The following is a 15,091-nucleotide window of genomic DNA, read 5'->3' as shown; positions in this document are numbered from 1 at the left end:
CAGCCAGGAAGAGCTACAACAAAAACAGCTGCTTAAATTGCTGGAATTAAACAAAATGGTCATTTCTGCAACTCAGCTTGGCAGCTGAAAGGAATCACAGAATCCCAGAATGGCTGGGGTTGGAAGGGACCTTAAAGATCACCCAGTTCCAACCCCCTGCCATGGGCAGGACACCTTCCACTATCCCAGGTTACTCCAAGCCCCGTCCAGCCTGGCCTTGGACACTCCCAGCAATGGGGAGTCAATGCCATGGTTTTGTTACTGTTAGGTAAAACTGTTCACAGATAAATTGATAAATATTTTGTTAATGCAAATGCTCAGTGCTTTCCTGTTTTAGTGCAAAAAGAAGATAATTGTAACCAATATTACTAAAATTCATGTTGCCTGGGTCTATGCCGGCTACAGAAGGATTTTCCCCATTTATTTAATTAATTATAAAATTATATCTATCTGTAGTGTAGCAAGGTTACAATAGAGGCTTGAATATACATTAGTTCTTTGGTTTGTTTTTTTTTTTCCCTAGGAGGCAAATAAATTCTTTATTTATGTTAAATACACCACCATGCTATTAAAAAGGTTTTCTCTTAGTTTTACACTCTGGCAGCCCCACAAAAGAGCGGGGTGGGTTTCCCCATGTACCTTCCCCACCAAGGGGATAAAGGGGGTAAAGGCAGGTACTGAGGAGGGTGGGAGCAGGACAGGTACACCATAATTTATATCCTCATGCACCAGCAACCAGCAGTGCTGGGAATTCCTGGAGAGCCGGACATGCCTTTTAGGAAAAAGAGGGTATTTGCTGTGAGAGAAGCAGCCAAGCCTGCCATCCGTACCTCTGCAGTACAAGAGGGGCATGGAACCCCCGGGTGGGTCCAGCAGAGGCTACAAGGAAGATTAATGGACTCTTTTTTGAGGAAAAGCGGAGGGAGCTGGGGCTGGTCAGCCTTGTGAGGATGCACTGAGAGGGGCCCTCACCAATGTCTGTCAGCATCTGCAGGGACCAGGCCCTGCTCTGAGGGCTCCAGCAATGGCACAGGAGGAACGGGCAGGAACGATCCCAGGAAGTTCCCCCTGGACATGAGGCAGAACTTCTTCTTGTGCAGTGACCGAGCTCTGGGGATTGTCCAGAGAGGCTGTGGAGTCTGCCGTACTGGGGATATTCCAGAACCATCTGGACACAATCCAGTGCTCTGGGATGGCCCTGCTGGGGTCCTCTCTGCTGGAGCAGGGACATGGGACCAGATGACCCACCGTGGTCACTTCCAAATGGACTGGTTCTGTGATTTGAGTTGCACGCTTGCTTTTGAAAAGGACACCTTACAGCCACCTGTAAAAATACTTCACACCTCTTCTAATCAGATGGTTAACACCTGTCCATGTATCCATTAACATTCAGATCCAGAGAAGGGAATAGAGCTGGGAAGGTGCTGGAGCACCAGGAGTGGCTGAGGGGCTGGAAAGGGGCTCAGCCTGGAAAAAAAGGGGGGATCAGGGGGGACCTTGTGGCTCTGCACAACTCCTGACAGGAGGGGACAGCCGGGGGCGTCAGGCTCTGCTCCCAGGGAACAGGAGGAGAGGGAACAGCCTCATATTGTGCCAGGGGAGGTTTCGCTTGGACATTAGCAACAATTCCTTCACAGAAAAGCTGATTAGACATTAGAGATTAGAAATAGGACGCGGCGGTGAGGTGGCGGGATCACCGTCCCGGGAGGTGCTTGAGGAAAGCCCTCACGTGGCACTCAGCGGCTGACACCGCGGCGCCGATCCCACAGCTCTTCTCCCACCTCAACAACTCCGACGCCCTGATTTCCTTTTTCCCGCGCAGCCCGAGGCGGGAAATGGCGGCCCGGCCCGGCCCGCGCCCTCACGGCTCCCTGGCCCCGCCCTCCGCTGTAAGCCCCGCCCCATCCCCGGCCCCACCCCAGCTGTGTGGGGCGCGCTGCCGGCCCCGCCCCGGCCCCGCCCCGGCCCCGCCCCGGCCCCGCCCCGGCCCCACCCCGGCCCCGCCCCGTTGTTTACCGCGCACGGCCGGGCGCTGCCGCTCCCGCCCCTCGCTCCGGACCCGGCGCGGGGCGGGCCGGGCGCGCTCACGGGCTCGGGGCGCGGCGGCGGCAGCGGCGGCGGCAGCGGCGGCGGGCGGGTTGTGGCGCATCGCGGGGAGCGGCTCGGCCCCTTTCCCCTCCCTTCCTCCCCTCGCGCCGCGCTTCCCTCCTCGCCCGCGACCCGGGAACGGGGGGAGGAGGAAGAGGAGGAGGAGGAGGAGGAGGAGGTGGAGGTGGAGGGGGCGGCCCGGCGTCGCTCCGCCGAGCGCTGCCCGCGGGAGGAAGGGGGGCGCGGGGATGAGATAAGCGCGGGGGCGGGCGGCGGGGGGGGGTATGTAGGGGCGGCTCAGGTGGATGCGGGGGGCGGCGTGAGGCCGCGGGGGGAGGCGCGGAGCGGAGGGACGGGGGCTCTTCCCCCGCCTCGGGAGGCGGCGGGGGCTCGGGGGGAAGTGCTCGGCGGGCTTCCCGGAAGGGTGAATTGGATTAATTCTCTTTTTTGTAAGGGGGGGGCTTTGCGCTCCTTTCCCCCCCCCCCTCCCTTCGCCGTGCAGAATTGGCGCCGGCAGGAGGCCGCGGTGGCATCGCGTTTGGCGTCCTTCCCACCCCCTTCCCCTCGGTTTCGCTCCTCGAGGAGTTGCTTGTTGAGGTTTTGGTTGTTTTGTTTTTTTTTTTTTTCAATAGTTTTTTTTTTTTCAAATACAAACCTGCGCCTTGATTTTTATTTTTTTTTTTTAAACAAACAAATCAACCCGCTGCCCCCCCCCCCCCCCCCCACCAACGCCCCCCCCGCCCCGCACACAAGCCTGCCTCTGAGAGGGAAATAGCCAGGTGGAATCTCACTCTGTTTCCATGGACAACCCGTCCATTATCACCCAGGTGACTAACCCCAAAGAGGAGGAGATCCTGTCCTGCACTCAGGATAAAGGTGAGCTGCTTTCTGTCTTTTTCCATGATTTTTTTTCCCCCTTCTGTTTTAAAATGCACGTAGTAACAAGTCGCATTCTTCAGTGGCCGTATAATCCTCTCTAGGCTGCTGGGAATAGAGGACTGCTTGTTGGGTTTGGGCTGGTTGTTGTTTTTTTTTCTTCGTGGCATGAAGGTATTTGCGTGAAGGGTCTCTGAAACTGCTTGTTGGATGCAGCTGAGAACTTGTTAAAAGTGCTTAAATACTGAATTTCATCAGTCATTTTAAAACAAATGCTTCTGTTCCCTGAGGTCTGGGGAGGTAACTTCATAAGGTGGTCCCTGTGCAGTTAGTGCCCTGCTTCAGGGAAGGGATACCTGTGCTGGGTGTGTTGGAAGGTTTTGAAATATCCGCTGTAAGGACTTTAAATTCTTTTCCGCTCTCCTTTTTTTTTTTTTTTCTTTTTCAAACCAGATTTCTTTCATATATTCCTCCCTGCCCTCCCATTTCAGAATCTGTGCAGCTTTCAGGTTTGTTGGAGGTTACTTGTGCTTCTCAGAAAGAGACAGAGGCTACTTGTAAAAGCAGGCTCTATTTAACTCCTTAGATAAATAGTTGTTGCTTGCGTAAGGCATCACACTTGGATTGGGTTTTACTCCCAAATGAGATGAATCCAGCCTGGCCAAAGGAGCTGCTTCCCTCAAAACTCTGGATGTCGAGGAGTGCCCTTAACCTTGTTTGCTTTCAGAAGCTTGGAGCAGTCTTGGGGCTGTAAGTGGCTGTGTGCTTGTGTCTGGTGGGTGAGCAGGAGGGTTCAGGTTCGGGGGGCTTGGTCAGGGCTTTGGGAAGTTACTTGGATGTCACTTCTATGCTTTGTTGCAGGCAGTGCTGGTAAATAGGGGAGAAAGGGCAGAAATTAAGGAGTTATGTCTCTACGTTCCTTGGTAGGTATGGTCAGATCTCTGAGCAGTCATCTATAATGGTAGATTGATAGGTCTCCCCTGAAATTGATGGATTTAGTGCCCAAAAAGCTTGCATTTTTTGTGTGGCTCATCTTGGAAATAGTGAGGGCTCCTATATTGTTGGAGAAGTTGCTCCCAGTTACTTTTGACTGTAAGGCCGTAGGTGAAATCTGTGTCTTCTTCGCTAGTGCTGACTGCAGAAGTATGGAGGTAGATCAAAAAAAAAAAAACCCAAACCATCAGGTTTGGGGGGTGTTTGAACAAAAAATTATTTCTTTTCATCATAGAAGTGTTTATGTAACTCTAATTCCTTTTGCTTGTGAGGTGGTACTTCCACCACGAGGCCTGGTTTGGCTCAAGAGATTTTTGATGCTTTCCTCTGTTTTGGCAACGTGGAGCGTGGGGTATCTACAGTAAATACGGTGCTGTGCTCTGCCTGCCACGGCTCCTTAGACCTGGTTTGGGGTAGACATGAGTGATACTGTGCTCAGATGTTGTGGCTTTAATGGCCTAGATTATTGTATGTAATGGAAGGGCTTCGTTAATACCCGTAGCAACTGCTTGAAATTTTAGTGTGAAAAAGCCAGTTGAGACAAGCAGAGGAAGATTTGACAGCTCGGAATAAGAGAAGGCATCCACATCAAACAAGTGGCTTCAGAGTCCTCGGCAGAGCGAGTGAAAATATGCATCGGACTTGCATAACTCTGCAGTAACTTGCATAATGTGCATTGTGTTCTTGCTATTGGTTTGTCTTTGGCAGAAAATCGTGATGGTCTTCGTAGCGGAGAAAGAGCTTTTCAGGCTTCGTGTTAGCAGGGCTGGGCTGGGGGAGAGGGGAAGGAGGGGACCTGGAGCTGGAGATGAGGAAACTCCAGCGTCATCTTCAAGCAGGAGGTGAATTACCATTTTTTTTCGGCTTTTGGGGTGTGTTGGTTTTTTTTTTTTTTTAACGTGGCTGGATTGACGATGAGCTCTGTGGTAAGACTTTCACATCACTCCAGAGCAACTTTTGCAGCAGGAGAACCGCGGGTCTGTCCGTCCTGGGCTCTGGAAGGAGAGCGCTGCTTGCTCCAACCTCTTCCACGACAGGTTTTCCCAGTGCTGGAGGTATGGAGCTTGTGGGAACCCGCGTCTCTGCCTGCCTCCCTGGTGTGGCTGCACATCGTCACCCACATTTCTGTCAGGTTTCGGAGGGGTTTTAGCAGAGCCTGGTCCGGTGAGCTGAGAGAGAGAGCCCGGCGCGGAGCTGGGGAGTCCAGATAAAGCTCCTAGAAGAGGCTGTGCTGAGGCTTTGCTGCTAGTTCAGTGTATCGGTACAAAATGGCTCACAGATATGTTAAGGCATGATGAATTAAGTCTCTGTTTCATGAAATCCAGAATCAGCTGAGGCTGAATTCTGGAATTTTGTGATAAGGTGAAATACAGCTGTGCTGCGTGAGGCAAGGCTGTTCAGTTTAATGGAAAGCTGTTTTTTTTCCCCCTCTGAATTTAGCATTTGGCTGCAGAAGTAAATTCCAGGGTACTAAGTGGCATGTGGTGGCTTTGGGAATCAGGGTTTTCTTTGGGTTGTTGAGACCTTGTGTTGGTGTTTCTCGTGGAAAAAAAAATAAAAATTATTTTCTTCTTGTTCAGCTGGAGAGAGACAGTTCCAGAGTAACTGAGCAGCTGCTAAATAATGCATGTGTATACCTTCAAGGTTTTGATTTTTTTCCCAAGATTGTTTCTAAGCTTTTAATCAGATGTGAGACCAGCATTTATCTTGATTTATTTTTTAAATGTATTTATGTTTTAAAAGGAATTCGATGTGCAGTGTAGGCTTTTGCCAGATTTCTCCTATGCGAGGGAGCGAGGCTGGCAAGAAACAGAGCTTGTTCTCTGGTCCTGGGGCAGTTATGTTTCTAGGTAAATACTGTGTTTTACAAATAAAAATGCTCTAGCATTTTTTTGCTAGTCCAGGTGTATTAAAAAATAACCTTAGAGATGAGTGAAGCTGTGGCAACTTGTTAAAGGAGATCTTTTAAACACTAAGAAAGATTTGTTAACATATATTTTTTAAGAAATAGCAAAAAATTTTGAAGGTAGAAAAAACAGTCTTGGTATGTGAACCATTCCCTAATTTGTTGCCACATGGTGGTGCACTGGATTTAGTTGTCTGTCAAGATGAAAGCGGAGCATGGAAGGTTTGCTACAATCATATTTTATTATTGTTATTATTGTAATGTTCTCAAATGCCTGTGGTGTTGGTGCTGCTGGAGGATTTTGGTCCCTATTTGTGTTGTTAAATTAGTTCTGGGAAATAGGAGCTTAGGTTCTGCCAACTGGAGATGATGTGTAGGTGCCTGGCAATACTTTGAACACTAAATTAATGGGGAATTCAATTCTCTGTTAGTTTTTTAAGTAACAAAAATAGTAGTTCTTTGAAGAAATATTTTATGTTGTGGTCACCTGTCACTTCTGGAAATTGGGAACATTAACAAACTTGAAGCTGAAATGGAGACCTAAGTATGTGAAAAGAGGTTTGTTTTATCAGGGGTAAATGTGAGCAACTAAGAAAAATATAAATAAAAAGTATGAAGAGAAACTGAAAGTCTGGATCTCTATAAATCAGTACAGATAAAATCAACTTATTTTAAAATCAATTTATTTTTAAATTTTTATTAATTCATATTGCTTATAGTAATGTAATGTAAAATCTGCCTGGTTCAATGTATAGAAAGCTGAGCAGTGCTGACAGAGCTGCTCCGAGTGTCACGTTGAGAGCGTGGTCATGGATGGGCAGCAGGCATTCAGTCCAAAGAAATGAATTTCCCTTTTTTTACCTGCCCGCATTAATTTGATCCTCATAAATGATGCAAATTCTTGGCTGTTTCCAAATGCCAGGTTCAATAGTAGTAAAAAAATAGTCCAGTCCTTCAGGTCCCTCCTTCAGGCTGTGGTGTTTTGTTTTCTGTCTTCAGCTACATGTTTCCTGACTTCTCTAAAATTTGCCTGTCTATTTTCAGTTATTTAGAGTAACAGAATGTTTCAGTGTCCCTACAGATGTGAATTGTCTTCTGCAATAAATTATATGAAAAAGGTTCACAATGGAACCTGAACCATTAGAGTTTTTTTTAAATCACAGTGTGAGTGAGTCTCTGGGGATGTTTTCACAAACTTTTTTGCCTTCTTTTCTTTCAAATAGAGTTGGAAAAAAACAGCAATGAGAGCAATACTCATTATAATTTTAAATAAGGAGTTCTGAATATCTCAAGTTAAAAGCCAAAATAAGTGTCTTTAATTGTCTCTTCAATAAAAAACCATTTTGAATATAGCTGAAAATATTTTGGATGTACTTTTTTGCCATTACATCACCAGGATTCAGAGTACTCAAACACTTGAACATATGTTAATGATCCTGAGACATTGTCTCAACAGATTTTTATAATATTGACTTCAGAATTTTAACACCAAAGTAGCATTTAAAGGGGAGGAAAAAAATAAATATGTGGAAACCACTCCAGAAGTTCACTGGAATGTGAATTGCTCACAGAGGGTAAAATTTTAAATCATTAACTAATGACATAGTTGTTATATGAAACCAGAGTAGCCATACAGTAGGTTTTATGTTCCAGGGAGACTGTAGTAACCTGTAGTAACCCAAGATTTGATTTAGGGTCGCAGTTAAGAGGCAGAAGTGCACTGGCAGATGGGAATGATAATTTGCCTGAATATCAAATATTCAGTCAGTTTATAGCCTGCAGTGTGGTCATTTCTTCACAGTGCCTGTTGTCACCTAAAATTCATACTGGTTTCAATGTGGTGATTTAACTGAAGTGTTCAGAAGTTTAGCATGCCTTTAAATAAAAAGAGAAACCCAACAAAGCTGACCTACATTTTGTTAATTCAGTATTCAGAAATGCAAATAGCATTTTCTGACATAATCAGTAAAACGCGGTGTGATCGATGCCACGCTTCAGCTTTCAGAGTTTAAGCTGAACATTCCAAATAAGCCTCTGGATAACGGGTGCATTTGTGTTTCTTTCTCTGAAATGCTGAGAAGGCAAAAGGCCAAGAGAAATGAAACTCCCGGACTTGGTCATTGTTGTGAAGGACGTTCCTGTTGCCCTCATAGATAGGTTTTACTGTGGGAAGCTTGTTTGCTCATCATGGAATGTTTAATTTATGAGCTTGACTGTCCTGTAAAAGTTACCATTCCGATGTGAAAATGGCTGCAAGTTAGAGCTGTCCCACAATTTTATGTATATGTCAAATATACATAAACAAGTTCCCTCTCTAAACAAGTGCACTTTTGATACCTGTTGAATTTTGAGTTGTCGCCGATGACCACCATGGTTGGGGCTCAGTATTACATTTTCAATTAAAAATCCAGTTTCAGGCAATCCTGGATATGGAAATGATAACTTAGGGTTTGAATTTGTTCATTACTCCTGCCCAGCCAACAGAGAATTAGACAATTTGAAGTTTTTCTGTCAACAAGACCTAACATTTTCTTTAAAACCAAAAAAAAAAAAAAAAAAAAGGAAAAGCAAAGACAGGTCTAATTATCTACATTCTTGCTTAGGTTTTGCCCACTGTGTGAATCAGTAAGGGAAAATGTGGCTCATCCCTCTTTCTCCTCCCTGCCTGGGGGATATATCTTGCTGGGAGGGCAGAGGAATGTGGATGTATGTAGGACCAGGAAGGAGCAGAGAGGTTCCAGAGTGCTCCAGCCTGTTTGGGGGATGGAGCAGAGTATGAAATTCTGCCTTTGGAGGCTGTGGAGCCCAGGCAGAGGCTGGTGGTGGGACAGGGAATAGTTTTGGTGTTGGGGATGGGCTGCCAGCCTGCCCTGAGCACTCCTGGGCAGTGGGTGCTCCCTGATGAAGTCTGAGGGTCTCTGCCCACCCATTTGGGTGGTTTTGTGTGTCCCCTTATCCTGGCTCAGAATTATTTCCAGAAAGGGATGGAATCTTCCAAGCTGAAACAAGAGAAGGGCTGATACAACTCCAATGGGCCAAGCCTGTTTAGATGTTTATAAAGATCACATCTGGATTGCTGGTGAGGACTGTAAACCATCCCATGCCTCTCAGCAGTGGAAACCTGGCTGGAAAAATCCCCCAGAAACGTTCAGCAGCATCTCCTCGGTCTCCATGAGTTGGTTCTAGTGGATGTTCCTGATGTAAGCTCTATTTCCAGTGCTCAGCTCAAACATCTCACTGGGTTTAAATTATTTGCTGAACTCCCAGAGCTGCAGGCAGGCACAGAGGAAAGAAGCCTTTTGTGCTTTAATGTCATCACAGACACTTCCAAGAGTTTCACATTGGAAATGTTCATCTTCTGTAAGTTCTGCTTTTGCTGGAGTTAGGGGGGAGCTTGCTTTATTTTTACTTGGAGAGGTTGAGGCATAAAACGGACATGGATGGGATGAATATGGAAAGCATAAGTAACTTCTAAATAGATCTGAGTGAAAATATGTTCATGTGCTTTGCTGTGGCATAATTTTGGCCTTTTTTTTTGTATTTCTGGAATGTTTGCTGTAAGACAAGAAAAAAAAAATCTAAGAGTCTTGTACAGTTCAGTCCTTTCAGTGCCAGCTGCTACTGTGTAGCACAGATACAAGCAGTAAAAATACCAACTTTAACCAGATGAGCAGAGAAAGTCCTGTTCTAAAGCTTGTAGGCTTTATTCAGCCTGTTATCAAAATGATCACTTGCAAAGTGCCACTTATTGTTTTCTTTGTACAAGATAATAAAGTATGATTTGTAAAAAGAAGAACCCAATTATTAGAAGTGATTGGCTGCACTAGAAATGAGAATTCTATTCTCTAGAAAATTTATGGTGAGTTAAAGCTGAATAAATATATGATAGACTTGGATTCTAAGGGTGTCGGGGGTTGAAATGAGATTTTTTTTTTCTTTATTTATGTTTTCAAGAAACTGTTAGTCTCTTCTGAATGTTTATTAATATATTTAAAGCCTGGCAGATGGGAAAATAAGACTCTGCAGGACCTATTTTGTAGAGAGGAGCAGCCCCAAATAATGGATTCCGGATCTGTCAAAATCTAATGCATATGTAACTTTTAAAATGTTTCTAAAATATCAGCAGGGTTCGTAGGAGGCAAGTATTTCATGAACCTCAGCCTGCAGTTACAGTTTGCATATTGGTGATATTGTTTAAAGTCAAGTCCTCTCTGCTGGGTAGCTGACCAGTTGTTTGCTGCCACTGTTGCAAACCTTATTTTCCTGGTAGCAAGCGAAGTATTGATTTTTATTCGCTGCCATGCTCTCCCCCACCCCTGCAGCTCTCTGCTTCCTGACTTGTCCTCCAGGATTCCCAGCGGAATTGGCAGTAAAAAGAACCTTGCTGTTTCCTGGCCTGCTGTAATCAGCAGTAAAATTTGAAACTTTCTTGTTTATTTGATGATTTGCAAAGCTTGGCTGTTCCCTTGGTGTGTGGGACTCCTCCCCTGGCCTCCGGGAACCAGAGGGAGGGATGTGCTTCCAGCTCTTGAGGATGAATTCCTGCCTTTGGGAACACTTTGGGGTAGATAAATCAGTTTCCATCCTCATAATCACCATAAAGAAATTGTGCCACAAAGGTGCCGTTACAGTGGGCATGTGTAGAAGAATTCAGGTCTGTTTTTTGAAGTAATGTTAGTAAAGAGTTTTTTTTTAAAAGATACAAATTTTAGACAAAGTCATCCTGAGCATGTATTTAACAATTGGCAGACAGTGCTGCTTTATTTCTGTCCACAAAAGCTGTCTTGTATTTTCATGCCTGAATATTTACATACTTGCATTCGTTACCCATGAGTGCACGTACATGTGGTTACCAGGGATCTGATTACAGGAAAGCTTTCACAGGGTCACAGAATGCTTTGGGTTGGAAGGAACCTTAAAGCCCATCCAGTTCCACCCCCTGCCATGAGCAAGGACGTCTTCCATTATTCCAGGTTGCTCCAAGCCCCATCCAGCCTGGCCTTGGACACTTCCAGGGATCCAGGGGCAGCCAGAGCTTCTCTGGGCACCCTCCCAGGGAAGAATTTCTTCCTAATATTCCATCTAACCCTGCCCTCTGGCAGTTTGAAGCCATTCCCCCTTATCCTGGCATTCCAGTCCCAAGTCCTTCTCCAGGTGAACACCCCCAACCCTCTGTTTGTCTCCACCCCGGAGGTTCTCCAGCTCTCAGAGCTTTTTTGTGGCCTCCTGTTGTTTCTGCAGCAGGTCCACCTCGGTAAAGCGCAGAATGGTGGGTGTAGATTTTGAAGTTGGTTTGCAGTGTGAGGTTTGCCAGTTTTTCCTAGTGATAGTCAGATAGAGGCATTCTGCAGAGGAGAGGTCAACATGTTCCTAGAAGATATTTAATCATTTATATACTTGCTTCAGCCAAGCACAAAGAAAGGTCTAACATTTACCACCTGGAGAGAAGGGTACAAATATAAAGTGTCTCATTACGCCTTCATAAAACCCTTAAAAATTTTTACAAATGGGCTGATGGGACTTCTTTCAAGTAAAATTGGTTAAAGATATGCGTTAACAATTTGATGAATGCAGTGTAAAGTGAAGGATTTCAGAGAAAACACTTCAAGTATGTATTTCACAGGGATTTTTGGAATTAATCTTTGACCTTTTGGGGTTTTTTAAAATTCTCTCCTTTGCCTTGTTTTGCTTTCTTGCCTTTTTATCTTCTCATCAGAAGATCTGGACTGCGGCAGCTGCCTGTGTGCTCTGATGCTGTTGAAGCTCCAGGGGCTGAGGTGTTTGGTGGCTGTGTCCAGGGATAATTCTGGTGTGTCAGTGCTGGGTTAATGGTTGGACTCTGTCTCAGAGATCTTTTCCAAGCTTTGTGATTCTGTGAGAAGTTGTAGTGGATGTTTGGGGCTGAGGTGGTGCAGTGAGGAGAAACCCTGGACAATACTGCGGGGACAGATTGTCTCCTGGGAAGTTGGCCAGGGTGGTGTTGGAGCTGTCCTGTAAGAAGAGATGTTCTGTGTGTTGAAATTCAGGAAGATAAAAGTCTTTTATCACCTCCAGTGGATGTTGTGCTGTATTTCAAGGGAGGAGATGCATGAAAAAAACCCAGAATAACAGAGTAAGTACTCCAGGCCTCTTCCCAGGGCACAGCATGGCTTCAGAGTGAAAGGCAGAATGTCCCATTTGGGTTAAAGGAAATACTTGCTCATGCCTCATACAGGTGACCTGCATAACCTGTGAAGAAATGGCCTCCAAAGCTGTTTATCTGGGAGTTCCTAAACAGGATTGACTGGCAGCAATTTGCATTTGTTATAACTGATGCAACCTTTTAAAGGTACTGGAAACCAGTATTATAAAGGTACTGATTGTGTTTCAGCATATGAATTGTGTGTCATCAGTCATAGAATGGTTTGGATTGTAAAGGACATTAAACATCATCCAGTTCCAACACCTGCCATGGGCAGGGACACCTCCCACTAGACCAGGTTGCTCCAAGCCCTATGCAGCCTGGCCTTGAACATTTCCAGGGATGGGGCAGTAGAGGCAGGAAGGGTAAAACTTCATGACAAAGTGCCCAGCTGAACACATCAAGTGTTTGTGCTTGTATTTATCCTGAACTCACCCACAGTGTTCCTGTGCTGGGTTATGGGTGTTGGGAGACGATTACCTTTGCCAAGTCATTTGTTGGCCAGCTGCCAGATCTCATTACTTTTTATGATGTGAAGCTGATTTTGTTGGGAATCCACAAGTTGAAAATGATTTTGAGAGTTTTGGAAGTGGAGAAAGGGGGGAAGGTTATGTTAGTTGGGGAATTAAGAAAAGAAAAGGAAAAGAATACTGAATGCAATCTGCAGAGCAATTCATTTGCTAATTACACATTGACATAAATTGGAAAGTCCCAGAAGGAGGGGGTTTACAGCATAACTGGAAAACAATTTGCATCTGTGTAGAGGTCTGTGCTTATCCACAAAGGAATGAGATTTTAACTGGATTTGTTTAATCGGGTTTATCATGAGTGCATAGTTATGGGCTTCCTTTTCCCTCACATTGCAGGATCTCCTGTCTTTCTGGAAGATTCACTCTTGTGTTGAGATTAAATATGTCCAAGAAGGATGTACGGTGAAGTTTAATGGAGATTGAAAGTGAAAGCTAAGAAAAACCAGGAAGTGTCCTTCTGAATTTTAGAGTGGATTGAATGCATGAATGTTTCTGGCTCCAGATTACCATGATAAAACTGACAGCTTAATGCAAACTTGGCCCTGAAATTCAAATGCCTTTTTTTTCCCCTGCCCTCTAAGAAATCTGAAACACTCCCGCAAATTCTTGCTGTCTCTGCTGGGAAGGTTGCTAATAACTAATTGTACACACTAATTACATGCTAACTAGTATTGCTACCAAGAGCATTCAGTGTTACTCTTATGACAGTTTGGGGTTTTTTTCCCTATTAAATCTTTCATATTTGTTGATGCTCAACATATTACCCTGCAGTTGCCTCCACTTTCCCTTTGGTAAACATGTCATGATGAAGAAAAGACAAAAATTTGAACAAAACTAGAAATCAAACTTGACAGTTTTGAAATAGGAATCTGTTCAGGTCCCATGCCTGTATTTACTGGTGCTGCTGCACATCATTATAAATTACCTGTTTAGCATCGTTCTGGCAGGCAGGGGAGCTCTGTGAGCAGAATGTTTTTAAAAATGTCACTTGTGGCAGTGATGGATTCTTTTCAGCACCTTTAAATCAATCGGTTGTTTGTCCTACACATAAGAGCTAAATACTGTTACTATCTCATGATACAAAACTGTAATAATATTAAAAGGAGAAAAATGAGCTTTCAGAGCAAACCTGGCCCAGATGCAGGGAACAACCTCAGCAGATTCCTAAGGACCAGGTATCCCTGGATCCTTCAGCCAGGTGCCATTCATGGGATGGAGAGTAGCATTTAGTAACTAAAAAGAAGACATCAGATGGAGGTTTTGCTTTATCATTTTTCTAAGTGTCCTTTCAGGAAAAGTCCTAAATAGAATGAAACTTTGCCATTTCATTTTGTGTAATATGCTGGATTAAGCCCTGAAGTAGAAAGGTTTTTGTTGACCACGTGCAGTTGTGGTTCTGTTCCAATACAGTTTCCACAGCGGTGAATTTCTGATGCCCCCAGATGGTTCTGGTTCTTTCCCTCGTCACCCAAAATTATTTGTTTCACCAAACTCTCCTCAAATAACACCTGCAATCTTCTTAAGTTGTATATCTAAAAATACTGGTTATGGCTTTGCAATATAAAAAATAATTACCTGTGCTCCTAAATCCAAGAAAGCAAAAAACCAGCACAAACCCCACCCAAGAATAAAGTCAAGCAAACGAGAATAAAGCACAGAAAAAATTCCCAGTGATATTAGCAGGGATATAAGCTGTGAGCATGAAACTGCTCCTGGAAGTGTGGAAGGTGCCCTTATGATGGTGACCAGGAGGACACAGCAGTACAATTTTTAGCACGGTGACCTGGCACTCAGCCTGAACAAATCACTCTCCAGCCCCTTGAGAAGGGGGGATGCTGGTGTACAAGAGTGTGCATTTGTCTGAGTAATGTTTGTACTAAAACATAGAAGTAACTCTGGTTTTATTTTGGAAATGCTTTCAATGGGTACTGAAAGACAGATGAGAGTAAAACAAGTCTGGGCTGACTCATTGCAGAATGTGCTGAGATAATCCTGAATTCCTGTTAAGGTTAATATCTGTTTAGTTTAGGCTTTGTTTACCCTTGTGCTGTGGATAGGGGGTGTTGGAATTCACTTGAAATAATTTTAGAAATTCATAGTAAAAGTTCATTATTTTTTAGCAAACAACACACATAATAATTAACAAAAAAAAAAAAAAAATTTTTTTTTTCTATTGCTGATGGTGAAAGGCTGAAGTAAAATGTTTCTACGGGCCACTTAAAATACCAGGTGGAGTCAGATGGGAAAACAAAATTTATGGTGCTGTTTTTAAACTGTTTTCCAGTAATTGTCCGCCCAATATATGCTGGCTTTTTTTTTCTTAAAAAAAAAAAAAAAAAAGTACTGCAATTTTTGTTCTGAAGATGATTTCTGGAGTCCCACTGTAGGTGATCCTTGTATGAAAGCCTTCAAGTAATAAATGGCTTTATCTTCTCTTCTGCTAATAAGATCATTAAAGGTTTCTCGTTTGTATAATAATAAGTTTCAAAGGCATAGGAATCCTGAGTGGAAAACACG

General features: G+C 44.4%; 1 protein-coding gene across 5 annotated transcripts in view; it reads left to right on the top strand.

The window, feature by feature from the left end:
* Positions 1 to 2,786: 2,786 nt before the first annotated feature.
* Positions 2,787 to 15,091, top strand: part of CTDSPL (CTD small phosphatase like) — a 79,720-nt gene continuing 67,415 nt past the window's right edge. For 2 of the 5 annotated variants that reach the window (XM_068175585.1, XM_068175580.1), the window contains exon 1: positions 2,791 to 2,964. In XM_068175585.1, the coding sequence (XP_068031686.1) occupies positions 2,889 to 2,964 (76 nt within the window). In that variant the 5' untranslated portion in view covers positions 2,791 to 2,888. Of the gene's footprint in view, positions 2,965 to 4,328; positions 4,800 to 15,091 lie in introns of those variants that run through there. The other 3 variants (XM_068175594.1, XM_068175565.1, XM_068175574.1) reach the window with 3 other exon arrangements.

The sequence above is a fragment of the Anomalospiza imberbis genome, chromosome 1 (assembly GCF_031753505.1).
Source record: "Anomalospiza imberbis isolate Cuckoo-Finch-1a 21T00152 chromosome 1, ASM3175350v1, whole genome shotgun sequence".
Taxonomy (NCBI): domain Eukaryota; kingdom Metazoa; phylum Chordata; class Aves; order Passeriformes; family Viduidae; genus Anomalospiza; species Anomalospiza imberbis.
The sequence above is the reverse complement of the archived record's forward strand: the minus strand, read 5'-3'. Positions and strand labels throughout refer to the sequence as shown.